Source organism: Molothrus aeneus, chromosome 18, assembly GCF_037042795.1.
Source record: "Molothrus aeneus isolate 106 chromosome 18, BPBGC_Maene_1.0, whole genome shotgun sequence".
In the NCBI taxonomy this organism is placed as follows: domain Eukaryota; kingdom Metazoa; phylum Chordata; class Aves; order Passeriformes; family Icteridae; genus Molothrus; species Molothrus aeneus.
In genome coordinates, this window is record NC_089663.1 from 1,587,436 (window position 1) to 1,608,294 (window position 20,859).

Sequence of the window (20,859 nt, forward strand, 5' to 3'; positions counted from 1 at the left end):
CATCCTGTATTCAGCTTTGGTTCAGCTGCTCTGAGCCTGCAACTCTCTCTGAGCTGCTCAGCCTGGTGTGGAGCAGCAGCAGAGCTCAGGGAGCTGGCACTCACTCAGATGGGATTGTCTAGGAAGGTTTAAACCTTTCTCTCAACCATCTCCATAAAGCACAGCTGGGACTGGGACAGCTGTAGTTGGGTTTGGCTCCAAAAACAAGCACAAGTGTTTAAGTGCTCGTTGTGTTCTCAGAGTAAATGTTTTACCCCCCTGGTGCTCGTTTGCAAACCCAACAAAGCTGCTGTGAGCACTGCCTCTGATGGGCTCAGCCTGGGCTGGAATTGCTCCTGATTAGTGAAAATGGACTGAGGAGGGGGAGCTGGGGCTGCTGGACTGGGAAAGTGGGAAAAGGAGGAGTCACTCAGCCACATCTCCCTACAGCCACCTGAGAGCTGAGGAATTAACTGAGTCATTACCCCAGAAAGTGCCCAAATATCCCTTCCCGTGTAGAAAGAAGTGTTTGACAGGGCCAGGCAGCGCTGGGCTCTTCAGGGAGAAGGGAATGACTGCACAGGGTGGAGGAACTGGACAATCTTTAAGGTTCCTTCCCATCCAAACCATTCCATGACTCCTCTGCGCCAGCCCCTGGGGGAGCTGAGTGATCCCCTCCCTCCCCAGCCCCTTCCCTTGGGTCACTGGGATGGAGGCAGGTGTGACACAAACCTGACATCACTTCTGCTCCTGCGGCCATGGGAGGAGCCAGGTGGCACAGGGATAATCAGGAAAGGGATCCACAGCACCTCTGAGCTACAGCTGATCCCTTCTCAGCACACTCCTGGTAGGGCAGGGCTGCAGCAGCACCTGCAGCTCTGAAAGGCCCCAGGCCAGGAATTCCACCAGAGCTGAGCTACAAAAGGTGCTGTGAGTGATTCTAAGCCTCTTTTCTGTGCACAGACCAGAAGAAGCAGACAGCTTCTCACCCTTCCCAGGCAGAAGCCAAGGGTTATCATGAACCACATCTAAGTGCTTCCAAACCCATTTTAAGATGTTGTGATTCCTGACAGTGCCTGGGAACTCAGGCACAGGGCTGTTCTCAAAGATTCTCCACCTCCCAGAGAAGGAGGAGGCACAGAGAGGGCAAAGGATGAGTGAGGTGAACACACAGACATAAGAGAGGACCAGGAGTTTTATTTGAACACAGTAAGAGAAGTACAGCAGCAAAATTCCTTGAGTCCATCTGGCTTCACATGGTATCAGTTGGTGGCTCGGAGTTGTTCAATCAGGAATCCATTCCCAGTTTCAGGAGGCTGAATCCATCCCTGCAGTGCCTGTTGCCACCCCAGGCTGGCTCCTGCTGCTGAGCTGCTCAGTTCTCATACTTGTGCTTGATGTGTTTCCACAGTTTCTGCATGCAAAACAAGTAGGAAAAAAAATCAAGACGTTTTAGGCAGCTTCTTAGTGGGGCTGGGATAACAGAATCCAAAATGCAAATTATCCTAGTGGGGAGGTGGTGATGGAGTCCTGTACTGGATCTGGAGGACACAGGGATGCACATGGGGGCTCCTGGCTTCTAATCTGGACAGGGAAGAAGCTGCAGAGATTCGCCTTCCCCTGTTCTGCTCTGGAATAGTGGCCCAGAGACGCTGCCTTGAATTCCCACCCAGACTGGAGAGGGCAGTTCTGCTTCTGCACATAAGGGATGCACAGAACAATCAGAGAATCATAGAATGGGTTGGAAGGGATCCTAAAGCTCATTCAATGCCACCCCTGCCATGGCAGGGACACCTCCCACTGTCCCAGGTGCTCCCAGCCCCAATGTCCAGCCTGGCCTTGGGCACTGCCAGGGATCCAGGGGCAGCCCCAGCTGCTCTGGGCACCTGTGCCAGGGCCTGCCCACCCTCCCAAGGAACAATTCCTGATTCCCAAGATCCCATCCATCCCTGCCCTCTGGCAGTGGGAGCCATTCCCTGTGTCCTGGCACTTCAGGCTCTTGTCCCAAATCCTTTTCTCATCTCCTGGAGCCTCTGTATGCCCTGAACGGGGCTCCAAGGTCTTCCCCAAGCCTGCCTCGCTATCCTGCAGTCATTATCCCGCCACTGGTGTACTTAGGCGCCTAAGGACGACATGACCCCTTTTACCCAAGGGATCCAGGGGCTGGGGACACCCAAGGCCACCAGCCCTTATCCCCTTCCTCTGCCGTGGCCAGATCGGCCGAGCCGGGGGCCTACAGAGCAAAAAATCGGCTCCTTTTCCTCCTCCCGCTCCCCCCCTGCCTTGCACGCCCCTTCCAAGCGGCCAGAGAAGCCCAAGGACACCCCGAAGCCTGGACCACCGAGCGCCACGACAGCCGCGGAGCCCCTCGGGGGCGGCCGAGCCGCGCTGACCCTCAGCGAGCCCTGAGGACGAGCCGCGGGCCCGGGGCTGCCGGGGCGGGGCCCAGCGGGGCCGGCCTGACCTTCAGCGCTTGGCCCGCGCCCGGGCGGCCCCGGCCGGGCCTTCCACAGCCCCTACCCCTTCGTTGAGATGCTCGAAGAGCGCGTCCGCGCCCTGGTCGAAGGCGCGCTCGAAGAGCACCGCGCCCAGCATGATGGACAGCGCGAACGTGGAGCTGCGGCGGAACAGCGACCCGTACACCCGCCGCAACAGCACCATCTTGCCTGCGCCGCGAGGGCTGCTGGGGGATGTAGGCGGTACTCTGTTATTTATATGGCGTGCGATGGCCGTGGGGCATGCTGGAAGTTGTAGGCTGCGCGCTGTGCCGTTTGTGACCTGCGCATGCGCTGTTGCCGTAGGGTGTTGTGGGAGTTGTAGGCGGCGCGGCGCGGGCCTAGGCAGAGGTGGGTGAGCGTGGCCGGGGTATCGGGGGTCCCTGTGAGGCTCCACTCGTCCCGTCCCTCCCGCCTTGTCCTCAGCGGCCTCCGCTGGGCAGCCCCGGGGGCTGTGCGGTGAAACCGGCCCGGCCGTGGCTGGGGCGGGACCCAGACGGGGCTGAGGGGGCAGAGATACTCCGGGCCTGCCCTGCCCTGCCCTGGTGTCCGACCAAGGGTGACAGGGACAGGAAGGAAGCTGCGGTCACTGCCCTCAGCTGACCCCCGGAAGGTGGGTGGGAGGCGATTTGGGGTGGTTTTTGGGGTGTTTTCTGCAGTTTAGGGTTGCAAAAGGGGGTTGATGTCAGTGTCAGGGGAGTGGGAGGAGGCGTAGGGCTCATGAATCGAGGAATGGTTGGGTTGGAAGGGACCCTGAAGCCCATCCAGTGCCACCCCTGCCATGGCAGGGACACCTCCCACTGTCCCAGGCTGCTCCCAGCCCCAGTGTCCAGCCTGGCCTTGGGCACCGCCAGGGATCCAGGGGCAGCCCCAGCTGCTCTGGGCACCTGTGCCAGGGCCAGGGGACCTCTGGCAGCTGCTCCAGAGGCCTCGGGAGGAGTGAGTGGGACCTGGCCCCGTGTGGCAGAACAAAAGTGGGAATGTTCCCATTTGCTGCCCCTCTCTTTTTAAACTCAGTGAGAGCAGAGCAGCCCTGGTTGACTCTAGCGCAGAGAGGAGAGAGGTAAATTTGGATTTAGGAAGGCAGAACAGACAGGGGCGGGACAGGGGAATCCTGACACTGAGGCTGTTTCCCCACAGGGCTGTTGTTAAGCAAGTGTCCATGAAGTTCCAGAGCAGATCCTCAAGTGATGCTGCTCTGTTGTTTTGTTTGTCCCACCCCCTCAGAAGTAGCACAAAGTCTGTCTGCAGAGTAGTTTCTCCTGATTTATTCATATTTTTTCCCTCATGCAGTGACTGTGGGGACCTGTGGGATTTTTCTGGGTTAGGACAAGACCTCTGCTTGTTCTGGAAGCCTGGAAGGTGCCTGGCACATCCCTGTGTAGTGTTATCCCTTGGAACCCCAGAATATCCCAAGTGGGAAGGAACCCCCAGGGACCATCCAGCCCAGCCCCTGTCCCTGTCCAGACCCCCAACAATCCCACCCTGTCCATCCCTGGCAGTGCTGCCCAAAGGCTCCTGGAGCTCTGGCAGCCTCGGGGCTGTGCCCATTCCCTGGGCAGCCTGGGCAGTGCCAGCACCCTCTGGGGGGGAGAACCTTGCCCTGATCTCAGCCTGAGCTGCCCTGGCCCAGCTCCAGCCATTCCCTGGCTTCTGACCTTGGTCACCACAGAGCAGAAAAACTCAAATTTTATTTTTGAAATGTAACTGCTCTGGATTATCTAACACAAATCCCCCCAGCTGCCCATTAATTGCTGCTACCAGGATGGTTTGTGTGTGGTGGGGTTGCTGTTGATCCCAAATAAGCTCTGGATTCCCAATGGAAGCTGTCCCTACCTGTGGCAGGGATTGGGATGAGATGAGCTTTAAGGTCCCTTCCAACCCAACCATTCCATGATTCTCTGATAGGACAAGGGGCAATGGCTCCCACTGCCAGAGGGCAGGGATGGATGGGATATTGGGAATTAGGAATTGTTCCCTGGCAGGGTGGGCAGGCCCTAGCACAGGGTGCCCAGAGCAGCTGGGGCTGCCCCTGGATCCCTGGCAGTGCCCAAGGCCAGGCTGGACACTGGGGCTGGGAGCAGCCTGGGACAGTGGGAGGTGTCCCTGCCATGGCAGGGCTGGCACTGGATGAGCTTTAATGTCCCTCCAACCCAACCATTCCATGATTCCATGGTTCCTCTGGGTGGAATGGAAAGCAGGATCTGTGCCTCTGTCATTGGGAAGGTGCTGGCAAACTCTGCTGCCATTCCAGGTCTCCCTGCAGATCTGAGCCCATTTAAATTGGCAGCCGAGTATCAGAAGGCTGACACTTGCATTTAATTAATTCACATCTGCCTGGGTCTCCGAAGTGGCTGGAATGGCCCCGAGCCCGGGCTGTGAGGAGGCAGGAAATTGAGGTCAGGGCCCAGCAGCACCTCCCGGGCCCGCTGTGGAGAGCAGCAGCTCCCCCCAGACACAAAGGAGTCTGTGCCCCCTCCCGGGTCACCTTCCTCCCTCTGCCAGGGGAAACACCCCGAGGGGCAGAGATAAAATCTGCAGCTGACACAGAGCAGCGTGGAGTGCTCCGGCAGCAGCTGGAGCAGGGGAATGTGGGATGGTGCCCAGGATATCTTGGCTAGAGTTGTCCCAAGCCCCTCTCTGTCACCTTGGAGGTGTCTCAGACCAGGATATTGCTCACCCAGCAGGGCTCCAGGAGACACAGCGCAGCATTGCTGTTACACTTTTATACAACATAAAGCTCTGGGTTGTAGGTTGTTTTTTTTTTAATTTTAATTTGCATTTATTCAGGAAGACTTTTAAGCTGGCACAAAGCCTGGCTGGAAGCATTTATGGCTGTGGTGGGCCCAGGTCTGAGTGCCCTGATTCAGTTGCAAATCAGGGGCTGGAGATGCTGAGAGGAAACGGCCAGGCTGAGGCAGCTCTTTATAGAACAGCTACATTTACTTTATTTTATAATGACTAAGATGGATTTAATTAGGAGCCATCTCTGTTTTCAGCTGAATAATGCTCTTTGTTTACTGCTGGAGCCGTTTGGGGAGATGGAAATAGGCTGGTGCTGCTCAGAAGCAGCTTTTGACTCCTCTGGATTCACAGAGTGCTGGGAAGTGCTGGTGTTGCAGAGAGTTGGCAGAACCCAGCAAGGCATCCATGCAGTGGGATCCTTGAAAAGAGGGGGATAAGTGTTGGGTTTAATCACTGAAGGGGAAAGTCTCAGGGAGAATCTGATACCTCTCTAATTGCTTTTTACAATCCCTCTGTCCCCTGCAATGGGAATTGCTCAGAGAATTTGGGAGCAGGCAGCCGTGGGATGTGGGATCTGGAGTCTGGAGGAGCTTTCTGCCCTGGTTGTTGGGGGAGGAGGGGGAAGGAGCTTCTGCAATTATTGCTGTTGGAGTGATGAAAGAGAAAGTTTGAAATACGATTTCAAAGGCTGGCTGCTGCTGGGCTTCCGCAGGCAGAATTCCCTGGGAGATCTCTGGAAACTTGTGTGGGACCGCTGCAGAATCTCATTTGTTTTCCCTGTCTGCAGTATTCTCTTCTGCAGAGATGGAGTGCAGGAGCCAGCAGCTGAGACAGGGAGATTTCTGTGTCACCAGGAACTTTGGGAGACTATGGAATAGCATGTGGAACAGGGATTTTTCAGTATTTAAAAGCATTGATCCCCCTGAATTGCAGCAGCCTCACCACAGTGCTGCAAACCTGGCTGCAAAACTCAGGGATGCAAAGGATGAGGGAATTTATGGCTCCGTGCTCATTAAGCAGTTCTTGGGTTTGGGTTCTTGGGCTGGAGGAGGACGATTTCAGACCTCAAGCCCTGCAGAGCTGGGTCAGGATCAGCCCAGGGCATGGGGGATTTGGGGTCCCAGCACACCCAGCTGGGGCATGGCCAGCCCTCACCCCCCCCAGGAAGGAACCTCAAAGGGATTCCAGTTCACTTGGAATATCTGAACATTTTACCTTCAGTGTGGAGGTTTGCAATCCAATATTAAAAATCTCAGAAGGTCTTCCCACGGAATGCAGCTTTGCTTTAACTTGTGGTGTGAGGCCTTGGAGATTTCCAGGGGTTTGATTTTGAAGCAGCAGTTCCTGGGAGCAGGGGAGGGAAGGGAATGTGGTGCTGGTGCTCCTGCTGGGATGGATGTCTGGCAGGAGGCTTGGCAGCCCTGCCTGAGCTGGGCACACTGGGCTCTGAGGGGTTGCCTGGTGCTCTGCTCTTCATGCTGAGCCAGGGGAGTCAGCCAGGGGGCTGTGATTGATTCTGGACCCATTTTATTTATGAAATCTTTATTTCTTGTGCTGGTCTCTGTGCCACTTTTTAAATGCATTCAGCTGTCAAAGTGTCAAAACCTGGAGAATTGCTTTTGGAGATTATCTCCCAGTCCATCCATCTTTGCCATTCACCAGGTACCTCTGTATCCCTCAGGAGAGAGCTTGCAGCTCCTTCAGGGTGTTTGTTGCCCCTCCAGCAGGGACATCTGATGGGGACAGGTGCCTGAAGGACTAAACACAAGCTGATCTCACCTGCACTGACAGTGGCAGGCCCAGCACAGGTGGGAGCTCCCAAATTCTGTTGTGATCTTAGTGCTGTACTCAGAGCAGACACCCCTTGGTGCCATAGGCTGGGGAGCATGAGGAGAGCAATCCATGATGTCTAGGAAAAAACAGGTGGCTCAGTGGATTGTAGGAAATATGTCCTGTAGTGTTTATAATGCAGCTGCCCACAGGACAGGTGAGATCAGCTTCTGTTTTATCTTTGAGGATAAAATGAGCTTTGCTGAGTTTCTTCCTTACCTTGCAGAGATGGACACTGGGGAGTTTCCTTCCTCTTTTGTATCAGCTCGTGGAGGTTGTGGTCAAAGGTCCCCAGGACCTCCAGCTCCTCCCGTTTGCACCTTGCATGGTTTGTGCTGCACCTTCCCTGCAGCCTGTGGCTCTCTGTTTTCTGTGCTCTGAGCTCAGGGAAGGAGAATCCTTCCAGCAGAGCTGTTGTTGCTTTGGGTGACAGAGATAAATGCAGATCAGGCCTTTTCTCCCATGTACAGGCAGCAGATCCTGCCCCAGCAGTCTGTGATGGACAAGGATATGAACTGTTGGGTCTCACCTCTTTGTCTGCCTGCCAGCCCTAAGTGATTTGAGTTCTCCTCCTTTGGAAGCAGGCGCTGTAAATCCTGGATCCTCCATTCCCATGGCTGGGCGCCGAGGAGCTGCCTGATGACCCCAGGACATGCTGATACTGTTTTGCCAGGAGAGAGATGGGCAAAAGGTACTTCTGTGACTACTGTGACAGGTCCTTCCAGGACAACCTGCACAACAGGAAGAAACACCTCAATGGAGTGCAGCATCTGCGGGCTAAGAGAGTCTGGTACGACTTATTCCGAGGTGGGTGCTCCCAGCTTCTGCCACTCCCTTCCTGGGACTGGGGAGGTGATGGATGTGGATGGGAGGGAATGGGAAGAGAAAATAAATCAGCACTGATGGTTTATATACACTCTGTGTGCCAGCAATTTGAGCATGTGATGCTGCTGGATCAGGCAGTCCCAGGGGTGAAACCCTCCTGTGTGGCTCTGACCTGTCTCAGCACACAGCTCCAGGTATGTTAGTGCCAGCCTGAGGAGTGCAGTGGGAATGGGCTAAACTGGCTGTGAAACCATTGCCTGCATGTCCCTCTGCTTCCTTCTGCTCCCTGACCAGTTTGGGACTGGAGATGATGGGATTTTGCTGTGCCCAGGATCTTTACCTGTTCATCCCTTGTCTCCCCAGATGCTGCTGCAATCCTGCAGGAAGAGCAAACCAAGAAACCTTGTCGGAAGTTTCTGCAAACAGGTGAGGAGTTCTAAGGTGGAAAGAAGTGCCTGGGCTTGAGCAGCTCCTTCCAGAGCCAGCCCAGGGCTGGAGGGAGGGGCTTGGGCCTGTGTCTGGCATCCAGGTGTGATGGAGCCTGGGTTTGCTTGCTCAAGGACCTCCTCTGGGTGGTTCTCATGGGACTTTGGCTCTTCCCAGAATTATTAAAGTTGGAAAAGACCTTTAAGATCACCAAGTCGAAATGTTAGTACAGCACCACCATGTTCATCATTAAGCTGTGTCCCCAGGTGTCACATCCACAGACTTTTTTGAGCACTTCCAGGGGTGGTGACTGCACCACTTCTCTGGGCAGCCCATTCCAATGCTTTACAACCCATTCTGTGAAGAAATATTTCCTATTATCTAATCTAGAGGATTTTGAAACTGAATTTTCAAATCTCACTATTTCATTCCAGGACAGTGTGATTTTGGGTCCAACTGCAGATTTTCCCACATGACAGAGCAGGACCTGGAGAAGCTGAGTGCCCAGGTTCAAGGTGAGTCCTCCAACAGGGCAATGTCTGAGGATCTCCTTGCAGGGGGAGTTGCTGCAGGGGGGTGTGAGGGGTTGTGCAGGCTGTGATCCCTTGCTGCCTGTGTGGAGCCAGCCAATCCCTCCTGCTTCCCAGTGCTGTGTGAGCCTGGAAGTGCTGCAGTTTGTCATATGCTCCCTGCTCTCGAGCTGCTGGCACAGACACAAACCTGGAGCTGAGCAGTGCTGCTACCACTTGGCAGCAAGAGTCTGGAGTGGCCTTCCTGAGCCCTCGGGGTTTTGTTCAGTCAGGGAATAAAAACTGTCAGCAGCAGAGGGCACTGGTACATCACATCCCCTTAAATTTATGGATTTGATTTTCCCCCACCTTGCTGCTATTACCAGGGAGCTGCTGCTTCCACCCGTGGGAAGAGCTGGTGGGAAGAGCTGTCCTGCTGTCGGGCTGTGAAAGGGGTCCTGGATCCAGAAACAGCCTCTGCTTGGGTGGCTTTGGATGGAAGTGAAGTGTGGGCAGAGGGTGGATGGCAGCTGCTCCCTGCTGGGAGCCTGCAGAGCGCTTTTGAACTTTCTCATTCTGGGACTACCATTCTTGGAACTACTTTTCTTTTAGGGAAAAGAGGTGGTAGCTCTGTTTTCTCCACAGGAGTCATTACTTTAGTGGTTAAAGAAAATCACAGAATCACAGACTGGGCTGGGTGGGAAGGGATCTCAGAGCTCATCTCACTCCACCCCTGCCATGGGCAGGGACACCTTCCACTAGACCAGGTTACTCCAAGCCCCATCCAGCCTGGCCTTGGACAGTTCCAGGGAGTGTGAGTGAGGAGTTGGTGAGAACTTGTGGAATGGTTGAAATCCCCACTGGAGATCATCTAACCCTCACCATGCTGCAAGCAGGGTGCTCAGGGCTACATCCAGTGTGTTTCAAATACCTCAAGGCTGGAGACTCTGTGGATGACCTGATCAGTGTTTGACTGGGTTCATAATAAAAATGTGTAATTTTTAAAGTATTTCAATAGAAATTCCTGATGGAAATTCCCATATTGTGGGTTGTGCCATTGTCTCAGTACTGGGGAGCCCAGCAGTGGGTACAGCACCCAGATCTGGCCTGACAATGTGGAGCAGAGGAGGATTCCTTCCCCAGCCTGGTGTCCCAGTGCAGCCCAGCTTGGAGCAGCTCCCATGCCCACATCCTCTCTGGAGCCAGCTGTTGTTTTGCCAAGAGTCTGGCAAAGCCAGGCTGAGGTGTTGGAAGTGTGGGATGTGAGAGGGGGGTGTGCATGGGGCAGAGCCTCTCCTGGCCCTCAGAGGGATCCCATTTGGGGAGGGGGAGCTCAGGGGAGCTCAGGGGGAGGCAGGCAGGCAGCACAGAGCTCTCCCAGGTTGTGCTGAGTCAGTGAGAGCCCCCGAGGTGACTCTGAATCAATCTCTGAGCGCTGCTGGCGGTCGATAAAGCCACGGTGGGGATGGAGTGCTCCAGCCCTTCCCAGAGCCACCTTCCAGCCAGAGCCTCTGCCTGACCCCCCTCTGCTGGGCTCCCAAGGGTGCACAGAGTGGCAGCACAGGAACCTCTGGCATTTCCAGGCACTGGCTGTTCCTGCAGGAGAAGTGGGAGCTCTCTGGAGCGGAGCAGGGAGGGCTGGCAGCTCCTCTGCACTCGGGCAGCTTTCCTTGCCAATTACACTTGTTATTGAGTATTGACTTGTGTCAAATGGGTCGGTGTAAGTGCAGGATTGGCTGCTGAGAGCCAATTCCAGGGAGATTACTGGGAAACCTTGCATTTGTGCTCTGGAGTCAAACATTTCATTTACCAATTAGCCCTGAAGGAGCGATGGCCAGGGGACAGGGGGTGCTTGGTTGGAGAGTTCAATCCTGCTCACCTCTCTCATGGTGTGGTTTTGTGCATCACACAGGCTCCAGCTCTGATCAGAGAGTTTGGAGGGATTTGGTGTAGGGAAAGGCTCAGCAGGATTTGGTGGAGGAGAGGGACAGCCTGTAGCAGACAGATGGAAGGATCAGACACTGTCTGGTGAGTCATGGGCACGTCCCAGCATTCCTTCAAAGTGTCAAAGCACCCTGCCCAAGCACCCTTGTCTCAGGTGCTGGGGGTGAGGAGGGCAGAGTTGAGGGCAAGCTTGTAGTGGCAGGGTGTGTAATTCACACAGGATCCTCCATCAGTAATATCCCACATGCATCTCCACTCAGGATCTCTGAGCCATGAGCCATCCCAAGCCACAGCCAGCAGGATTGGAGCAATCTGGACCACGCTGCCTCTCACTGACCCAGCTGGGAGATTTTGGCAGCTTTGGGGCCAGGGGTTTTCAAGGATTTGAGATGAGCTGAGAGCCTGGAAGCTCCAGAGCTTTCCCAAGCCCTGGGGGGACCATGCTGGGGGTGGCCAGGCTGGTGGGGGATGCTTTCCTGGTGGGCCCACAGTGCTGCTTAACCCCCCTTTCCTCAGCTCTGGTGCAGGCAAAGCCTTGTCTGACTTTTATTTTTAACCCATCTAAACCATGATGAGACTTTTTTTATCATGTAAATATTGAACCTGTCCCTGAGTCCCTGTGAGTATTTGGCATTGGTAGCTCTGTGTCCGTGAACTCACCTTGATAATGAAGTATTTTTATCACAGCCAAAGGAAACATGACATTATCCTTAACATTTGGCCCTTTTAATGCTGGGAGTTCACCCTGTAGTTTGGTTAAGTTTTGTGGGTTAAGTAGGAAAATTTCTGGATGATTCCATGTTCTAGAACAGCTTGGAGCCTGGCCTACTTTGGCATCAGCATCTCTGCACCCTGTAGAATATCCTCATCAAGAAGCAACAGTTTACACCTTCAGCAGGGAGGGAGCTCATATTCCCAGCTGTTCCCCCATCAAAGCATTAGCCTTCTGCATCTGCTGCATCATTCATCAGCCAGACACTTCCAAGCTGTCATTTTAAGTACAGTCATGTCAGGAGAAGTCACTGTCAAATTGCCATCTCCTTGCTCAGAGTTATTGGCTCCCCGCTAATCCGTGTCCCTGGTGCAGACAGGATCGACCTGGCTCTGATGGCTGCAGCCAGGCAGGGCTGCCAGAGGAGGGCACAGCTGGGGAGGGTTTGCAGGGTGTCCATGAAGTTGCAGGGGTCTGAGGGCCCTGCTGGGGTGGCTGGAGTCCACTGGTTTAACTGGGCAGGGAGCAGGAGTGCTCACACTGGGCTGCAGGGCAGTCACTTGTTTGGCTGCTCCGATGGCAGAGGCTCCTCAGCCTCATCTCAGCCATGCTCTGGTGCTGGTCTTGTGCTCTGGAGGAGTTGGGGTTCCACATCATCCACCAGGGAGGCAGCTGAGGGATTTCATGTGCATCTCTTTGCTGGGTGAGAGCTGAGGGATTTCCTGTGCATTGCCTTGCTGGGTGACCCCCCCCAGCAGGTACTGGTGGGTTCCATCTCTCACACAGTAGTGCCTTTGTCAACAATAACACCATGAGGAGAGAAGATAAATGTGGACCCTGCTCTGGCATCATTAGAGGCACTTCACAACTGCAGATGCTCTTTCAATTGGCTGTAATCAGACTTGGAAGCAAACACCACAGTGAGGAGGAGGAGGAATGGGGGGGGAAGCACCTTCACACCTGTCCAGCTGCATGGGCACATGTGGGGAGCAAGAGCTGGTAAAGGCCTTTCAGAGCTGCTTCTTGGAACAGCTGTTGGCATTCAGGGAGTATTTCCAATTTCAAGGTGTGTTTGGTGGTCCCTGGATGGGATGTGTGTGCTCCAGAGGGACATGGACATCATCAAGGTGGGCAGAGCTGGAGAGCTGCCTATCCCTGCTGCCACATTTCTGAGCCTGAGGTTTGGACTGCTCTGGAGCAGCAGCTCCTGGAGCTGTGAGAACAGGGAGACAGCTGGATGTCTTTCTGATGTGGATATCTGGGGCCTCATTTGGGGCAATGCAAATCCAGAGTGGTTCCACAGCATCCAGTGAACTTTTCTGGCTGGGAGTTGTGGCTACTCCATCCCTGGTGTGGTACCTTGGGGCTCCCTGCTGAACAGAGAAGCTTGGACTGTTCATGCTCTGTTCTCTGCTGGGGTTGGGAGTTGCATGAAAAGGAAATGGCAGTGGTACAGAGAGGTGGGAGAGATTCTTCATGATTTTCTTCCCTGCCTTATTGAAGCTTCTCATAGACACTGCTTGTCTGTCCCCTTGCTGAGGTGGGATGTGCTCAGGAGCTGGAAGAACATGGAACAAAGGGAAATAAGGTCCTCAAGGTTGCCAGATGAGTCTAACCCTGAGTGTGAGCAGTGCCCAGCTCTCCAGGCTGAGCTTCTTGCCTGCCCATCTCCCCACCTGGCCAGCTGCTTGCATTGACCCCAGGTCGCTCTGCTGGGGCTTTGATCCCTGGGAACAGCTGTGGGAGACTGGAACTTTGCTGTCCCCAACCTTCTCGGTGGGCTCAGAGCAGCAGCCGGACCCCAGCGCTTTCTGTGGTGGCACTGGGCACGTTGTCACCCCGCCCAGCAGCAGCAGCTGAAAAGGCTGGATGACAAATTATCCATCTGGCTGCTCATTGTGTAGCACATCCCTGCCGTCCTGATTTAGTATTCAACAGGCAGATGAATAATTGGTTGCCACCAGTAGGATGAAGTGATCCTTCACTCTGCCCAAGCACTATTAATTTCACACTCTGTCTGCAAAGGTATAATATTTTCCTTAAAACATGTGACACAGGATGGGTGGGTGTGGAGCAGGCTCCTGAGGGGCACGGCTGCAGGTGCCTTGATCCCTAAATGGGATCAGGGGTCCCCCAGAAGGATGGATGAGCAGGGCTAAGGGAGTGACACACAGCTGTCTCTGTTTTCTTTTTATTGTCACCAGTATTTGGTTTTCTGAGTTCCCTGGTCTGTTAGGTGGGAAGTTTCCACTAGACTGGGGCTGGGATTGCTGGGAGTGTGTCCTCATCCCTGATGTGCTGGCAGGAGTGTGGCTGTGTCAGGACTCCTGCTAGACCTGTCCAGCACCAGCTCCCTCCCTGCAGCTGGGGGGGACTGGGGAGCTTTGCTAACTGGGCAGCTGTGGGTTTGTGCCACGCTGGCTCCGTGCCCTTCTCCCCAGGGGATGCCTGTGGGCATCTGCCCACACAGCCCTTCCAGAGTGATTGGAGGGGTTGAAATCTTGATTCAGTAAACAGCAGAGGTTTCCTACTGGTTTCCTTCCTCGTTCCTAACCACCATGAGAAATAGAACAAGGAGTAATGGGCTCAAACTGAAAGAGGGGACATCTTGTGATCTCTCTTGAACCTGATCGATTCTGTAATTCTGTGATTTATGGAAGAAATCCTTCCCTCTGATGGGGTATGGCCCTGGCACAGGGTGCCCAGAGAAGCTGTGGCTGCCCCTGGATCCCTCGAAGTGTCCAAGGCCAGGTTGGACAGGGCTTGGAGCACCCTGGGATAGTGGAAGGTGTCCCTGACTGTGGTGGGGGGTGGGACAGGATGAGCTTTGAGGTGACTTCCAACCAAACCATTCCACGGTTCTAAATACAAGAACTTGTCCCCTGGTTCTCTCTGCCCTGGTTCTGCCCCTGGGCTGGTGACAGCTCTGCCTGGGCTGAGCAGGGGCTGGGGACACATCAGGCAGGGAGCTCCTTAAGCAGCCCTGACAGCAGCTCTGGGATCTGTCTGCTGGCTGGAACACGCACCCGGAACTGTTCAGACTCCCCAGGCTGCCAAGGCTGCATCGATCCGGACACTGTCCCTGTCATCTCCACCTAACAGGGCAGGGGTGGCACAGTTGCTGCTGCCACTTGGAGGGACACAGCTCTGGAAACAGCTCAGGGCCAGCCGAGGCTGTTCCAGGAAAGGATGAGGGTGATCTGCCCCGGGGGGAGATGTCAGACTCCCCTCAGTGCCCAAACTGCCACCGTGCTGGTTTAGCTCTTGTCCCCTGCTCTGCCTGGCTGCAGCTGTCACCAAGCATCAGATGGCAGGAGGGCACAGGAGGAGGAGGAGGGGCTGCCCAGGCATGGTGCACACTCTCCACCCTGTGAAACTCTGCAGGGTAATGAGCAGCAGGTTTAATGGAGTGAAAGGACAAGGGTCTGGTGGCCCTTTCTCTCATGGCCCTCCCTCTGATCCAGCCCTCTCTGATCTCAATCTTTCTCTCAAGCAGGAGAGAAGAGGCTGAAGGAGCTGCAGAGGGAGGGAGCAGATATCCCACCAGGCACCATCGAGGACTGGCTGGACAAGAGAGCCCAGAGGCTGAGTGCAGCTCAGAGCAGCAGGTACTGGGTGCTGGGGGTCATCCAGGTGTGGATGCAAGGGGGATCCCACAGGAGGGCTGGGACAGGGGAGGGTGCAGGGCATCAGAGCTCCCAACACCCCTCAGCACTCATGAGGGGCCTGTGTGTGGGTGCAGGCCTGCCTGCCCCACCAGGGATGTCTGCACAGGTGTCCCCGTTTGCCAGGGGACACTTTGGGAACAAGCCACAGCAGAGGGCTGCCCTTGCTCTGTGCAGAGCTCTGTGCAGAGCTCACAGGCACACCTGGAGGACAGAGCTGCTGCTGTGCTGGCTCATTAATGCCCAGGGTTCAGTGTCAGGAGCCTGCTTTCATCTGTTGACAGCTCCCCCATGCCCTGCCTGCCAGGGAGGGTGGAATTGGCTCCTCCTCACAGGATCCATTCAGACTGGGGCCCTGGCTGTTTCCTCGCTCACCTGACTGTGCCGCAGGCTTAATGGGATGACATTTGGGCAGGTGCCAAATCTCTCTTCTGTTCTTTCTCTGTTTGTTCCCGTCCTCTCCGTGTTTGGACTGGGCAGGAGCTTCCTTCTGGTGCTTGTCTGAGCTTGTTGCTCTGGGATTGTTCTGTCCCTCAGCTCAGCTGCCCTTGGCCTTGCAGAGGTGCCCACATTCCTGTCCCCTGCACTTCACTTGCCCCATTTTGTTTGTCCTGCCTGTGAATCCCTGGAACATGGGGTGGATCTGCTCTTACAGAAGATAGCTGTCACTGTTCCCAGAGGCATTTCCAGACCTTCAGAACTACTTGGTCATACCCAGAGGAATGTTCAGACCTTCAGAACTTGGTCCGTGCTGCCTCCATAGATGCACAAAACAAATTTCCAGGATTGTTGCTCTTTTTCCAGCCTCCTTCTCCCTGCAGGCTCAGAAACCATCTGCTACAGGAATTAAACACCAACTATTGGAACTTCCCTTCCTCTCTCCAGCCTTGCCAATGCCTCTCCCAGTCATCTCTGTGCTCCCCTTGTGCCCTCCAGCCCCACATTTCATGGGATTGATTTTTACTGATTTCCAAAGGAAATGGTAGAGAATGGATTTCCATTAGAAAAGGATCCAAAACCTCAAAGCTTCTGAGATGCCACAAGTTCCATGAGTGTGAAAGTGGGTAGAGGAGAGGGATCCCATTAACACCTTCAGAAAGGAAATATTCTTGACCTTGCTGGCCACTGGAGAGTCCCTGTGGGACAGCCATTGAAAATGCTCCAGCTGTAGGTAAACCTTTGATAGAGCACTTGTAGCTCATGAGACCCCAGGGAATTGAGTACCCAGGCAGCATCCTGCCTATTGATCAGTCCTGCTGCTCAGGAAATGCTCATTAGGTGATGGCTCAACCTTGCAGCATTCCCTCTGCTCCATATCCACCTGTGCCTGAGCCACAGTGCTGGGGGGATGACACCAAATATCCCTGCCCAGAGGGGCTGGTGTGTGTCCTCATGGTCCTGCCTCATCCTGGGCTCTGGAGAATCCCCACTGAGGGGATAAAACCTTGAGCCAAGTGACTTTGCTCTGTGTTAGTTGCCTGGAAAACGCTCCTGGAAAACTACTCCTGTAGTTGGCTCTGGGCCACGGCCCCGCAGGGAGAGGAGGGTGCTGCTTCTCCCTGGGGTTATGTAAAGGAGTTTGATTAGATTTCTTCTGGCATAACAATTAAAAAGATTCATCAGGATCGGAGGTAGAGGCCTGAGAAGCTGCAAGGTTGCTGTCAGGGCTTGTGTGAGAGAACAAATGAGCTTCCTGCACTTGGGAATTAATGGAAAAGGTACATTTCCCATGAATTGAAACGTGCCCTGGTCAAACTGGAGGCAAGGGACAGATGGTTCTTGCTCCTGCACTTCTTCATCCCAGTGTGGTGTTTGCAGCAGCCTCCACCAGTAAAGCTGAGGAGAGGAGCAGGGACAGAGTGATTCCCAGGCTGTGGGGTGAGGGAGAAGCCTCTTCCCTCTGCTGAAGGGTCCTGTGGTGCACACACCCCGCTGGTTTGGCAGCTCCTCCGTTTCCGAGGGGTCCTTGTCCTTTGGGAAGTGCACAGCTGGCTTGGGATTTGGGCTGCTTGGAAAGAAACATCTGCTGGTTTTGTTTGTTCTTCCAAGTCAGCTGTGTGAGGAGAGGGGATGGAGGGGCTGGGACCAGCCCTGCTCCCTGCACCTGGCAGCTGTGCCTGCTGAGCCCCTCTCAGGGGGCTGGGCTGCTCCCTCAGTGATCCCACCTCAGTTTTCACTGGCACACTCTGTGTTAGGCTGCTTGGATATGCTGGGGATGGTCACACAACTGTTCTGGTGCTGGATTTGGGATGGGGGTGTGAATGAACCCATTTGGTGATAACCAAAACCCTCCTCTGCTGGCCCCTTCTCTTTGGGGGCTACTGAGGGGGCACAGGGAAGCCCAGTCCCCAGCCTGGCCTTGGTGTCAGACAGACACACTGCTTCTCACCTCATCCCTTTCCCTCTCCCCTCACAGTGCTCTTCTTGAGAAACCAGCACCATTCCAGTACCCTCTGGGCTGGCCACCAGTGCAGGAGCTGCCCCCGTCCCTGCAGGCCCCCCCACCCGGGGGGTGGCCAGTGCCCCCCAACCTGCAGTGGGGCTGAGGCACCCCAGAGCCTGCCTGGGGCTGCCTGCCTCTGCTCTGGGAAAGGGACAGGATTATTTATACACACTTTTATTTCAATAAACCCTCCTCCTGCCCGTTGCAGCCTCCGTGTGTCGTGTTCGTGTTCCTCCCGTGGGCTGAGCCACTCCCCTGGCTCTGGAACGGGGATCTGTGCTCAGCACAGCTCCAGCCCTGCACAGGGGCTGTCTGTTGTCACCTGGAGCTGACATTCCCCATTTCCTGGGTGGGATCCATTCCCTCAGATCACTGCTGCCTGCTCTCACTCCAGCTCTGTGATCCAGGCTGGAGAAGGACCCAGGCTTTTAGAACTGATGTTTCATTTCCTCGGGTGTTGGTGCCCTGTTTGTTCCTGATAAATTCAGGGTGGGACCCTGCCTGGGTCCAGGTGCTGGAGCTCCCAATGGAGAGCCTGGGGAGCTTCCCTCAGCCCTGCTGCTGCTGTGCTGGAGGTGAGGGGCAAGGAGTGGAAATACCCCAAGGTTTCTCCACAGTGAGTTTGATTCATCTCTCCTTGCTGGTAAAGTGTGGGGTGAGGGAGGCCCTTGGCTGTCCCAGGAAGGGAGCTGGGTGCTGCAGCTCCAGGGGCAAGGGGGGATCCTGTCCAGCTGCATCCCAGAAGGCAGCTCTGGCAGTAGGTTTGTCCAGGAGGGCTGTGCCCACTGCCAGAGCATTCCAGGTTTGGCTGGGCAGGGAGGTGGTGGGTCCAGATTCATGAAGAGCACGGGTAGGAGCCAGCTGCCTGTGGCCAAATCCTGCCTGGATCGCTCCAGCAGGGCAGGGATGTGATGGCAAATTGTCACAGGAGCGTCAGCCCCATCCTGGGATGTGGCTCTGAGGAGCAGGGACTGGATGTGACAGCAGCCTGGAAACAGCCTTGGCTGCAGCCTGGATGAATTCTAGGTCCAACTAGAGAATGTTTTTATCCTTGCAGGCAGGAGCCCTGGGCTTGGGCTCAGAGGATGCAGGATCAGCCCCGTGTGTCCTGTCCTCACTTCCACCTGCAGGACAGGTGGATTAACAAGGGCACCCAGCTGGCTCCTCTTTGGGAATGAGTGGGAGTCCCTGGAGCAAGGGAACCCTGCCCCCAAGGAAATGGGAAGTGGGGACCCCCTAGGGACTGTGGGATGCTCCAGAGTGGGATCTGGGCCTGCTCTCTCCAAGCTTGGATGTGCATCCCTGTGCCCCAGCCTGGCACAGAGGAAGAGTCCTGGGGAATGTTGAGGGGCTCCACTGACTGAGGGGGACAGTGGCTGCTCTGCTGGTGGCAGCCAGGACACGCTCCTGGACACCTTCTGAGGCCACCAGCACCAGCAGATCAAGGAACTCCCACTCCAGTCCTTTCCATGGATTTTTTCCCCAGTCAACATCCAAATCCTTCCCTGTTCCTCACATTGACTAGAGCTGTGCTTTGATCAGCCCCCAGACCTGTTCCTGCTCAGTGTGCTCCTGTCCTGGTGGGTTTTCCAGCTGATCCAGGAGGGGTTGTTCTACCCAACACTTCCAAACTTCAGGGCTCCCCAGATCCAGCTTAAATTAGATAGAGTTCTCTGAGGCCAAGCTCTGGAACCCAACTGTAAATGAAAATTCCAGTGTAAAACGCAACAGCCACAGCCTTTCCTTGCTCCCAAGGAGGTGAGCTGCTCTGGAAGCAGAAATTCCCAATAAAGGCTGAAAGGGAAGAGCAGAAGCATTCCCTGCTGAGCTCCAGCCTGTCCAGGGGGAGGTGAGAGGGGCTGCCAAGGGGGATTCATTAAAGTTGGGGTTTTCCCACAAAAACTGCAGGATGTGTGGCCGACGGGCTGAGCCCAGCATCACCCTCAGGATGTCGTGGATTCATGGAGCTGTGTAACTCCCCTGGGGGGAGGAGGCTGGGGATTGCAGGGTGTGTGGGGGGTGTGTTACAGCAGTGGCAGGAGGTGACAGTGCCATGGATCACCGGGGTGGGACACAGCCACTGTGGGCTCATCCATGGGAAAAGGCTGTGGGAGGAGGGCTCCAAAGCAGGACGGGGCTGAGGCTCCTTCCCACAGGGATGGCTGCTCCCTGATCCCAAGGGATGCTGCAGGGATGGACACACTGTCCCCGGGGTGGAGGTGAGGAGCTGCTGCCCAATAGTGAAGCCCGAGCCAAAGTGCCTTTGCTGGAGCAGGAGCTGGAGTAATTTATCGGGAAGCTTTTAGGGAAATGAGCGGCTGCTGGGCCCCTGCCAAGCGCAGCCCCGCTGGGCTCTGCCCGTGTCCTCTGGCAGCTCTTGCTGGGAGAGGGGGACGGGAACTGGAGTGGGAATGGGGACAGCATGTGGACTGGGGTGAGGACAGGACAGAGAGACAAAAGGAATGGAATGGGGGTAGAGATAGGGTCAAGGATGGGCACTGGGGGAGGGGAGAGGGGCAGGCATGGGGAGGAGATGGAGATGGGATGAGGATGGGACAGCAGTGGGGATAGGAAGAGGGGAAAGGGACAGAGAGAGGAATGGAAATAAGGATGGGAGTGTGACTGAGGATGGTGTTGGGGATGGAGACAGAGACTGGGACGAGGAACTGGACTGAGACAGGGGTGGAGCTGAGCCCATCCCACACTTCTTGCAGCACAAGAGAGAGAAACAACCATTACCAACTTCTTCCCTTCCTATCCCAAACACTTCCCAGAGCTATGGAATCTCTGCCCGGCAACCCCCGCTGGGGTTGCTGCCACTTTTGCTCCGTTGTTCCCATGTCCACAGAACCCATGCAGGGTCCTGCTCCCTCCCACCTTCCCTCGCCCGCGGCAGCCCCCACCCCCCGGCACATTCCCTTTGTTTTCGCCTTTCCTGGCGGTCCCTTAATTGAATTATCCCGGAGCATCTCTGTTGCAGCAGCCGCAGTGATCGTCGCCTCTGCGGCAGAGCAGGGACGCGGCTGGGACCCCGCTCCGGGATCCCGCCTGCTCCAGGATCGGGAGCTGCCATTCCAAACCTGCCCCAGGAAATCCGTTCTGCCGATTCCCATTAAAATTAATTGAGCAGCTTTGAAACGCTGAGCTTGGGGGATGGCGTTATTCCTTTTATCTAATTTTTTCTTTTACATTATTGTATTTTCTGGCAAATTAAATTGTCCTCTTTTTTTTTTTCTTCTTCTTCTCTTATGTTTATTCACAGTGTCTATAATAGACCCTGTTAAAA

General features: G+C 55.2%; 2 protein-coding genes across 5 annotated transcripts in view; one reads left to right on the plus strand and one right to left on the minus strand.

Moving 5' to 3' along the window:
- Nucleotides 1–1,156: 1,156 nt before the first annotated feature.
- The window catches only part of UQCR10 (ubiquinol-cytochrome c reductase, complex III subunit X), a 149,339-nt gene continuing 129,636 nt past the window's right edge, over nt 1,157–20,859 (minus strand). For both annotated transcript variants that reach the window (XM_066562385.1, XM_066562384.1), the window contains exons 2-3: nt 2,500–2,650; nt 1,157–1,393 (exon numbers count right to left, since the gene is read on the minus strand). In XM_066562385.1, the coding sequence (XP_066418482.1) occupies nt 1,355–1,393; nt 2,500–2,640 (180 nt within the window). In that variant the 5' untranslated portion in view covers nt 2,641–2,650 and the 3' untranslated portion in view covers nt 1,157–1,354. The remainder of the gene's footprint in view (nt 1,394–2,499; nt 2,651–20,859) is intronic.
- On the plus strand, nt 2,771–17,780 carry ZMAT5 (zinc finger matrin-type 5). 3 transcript variants are annotated; one of them, XM_066562160.1, is made up of 6 exons: nt 2,771–2,825; nt 7,634–7,856; nt 8,238–8,300; nt 8,735–8,815; nt 14,962–15,073; nt 17,547–17,780. In XM_066562160.1, exons 2-6 carry the CDS (start codon nt 7,730–7,732, stop codon nt 17,674–17,676), a joined length of 513 nt encoding a protein of 170 aa, XP_066418257.1. In that variant the 5' UTR covers nt 2,771–2,825; nt 7,634–7,729; the 3' UTR covers nt 17,677–17,780. The 3 variants fall into 3 exon arrangements, with proteins under 3 accessions (XP_066418257.1, XP_066418259.1, XP_066418258.1); XM_066562162.1 differs by having other exon boundaries at nt 2,809–2,825; nt 7,631–7,856; XM_066562161.1 differs by lacking the exon at nt 2,771–2,825 and adding an exon at nt 2,978–3,087.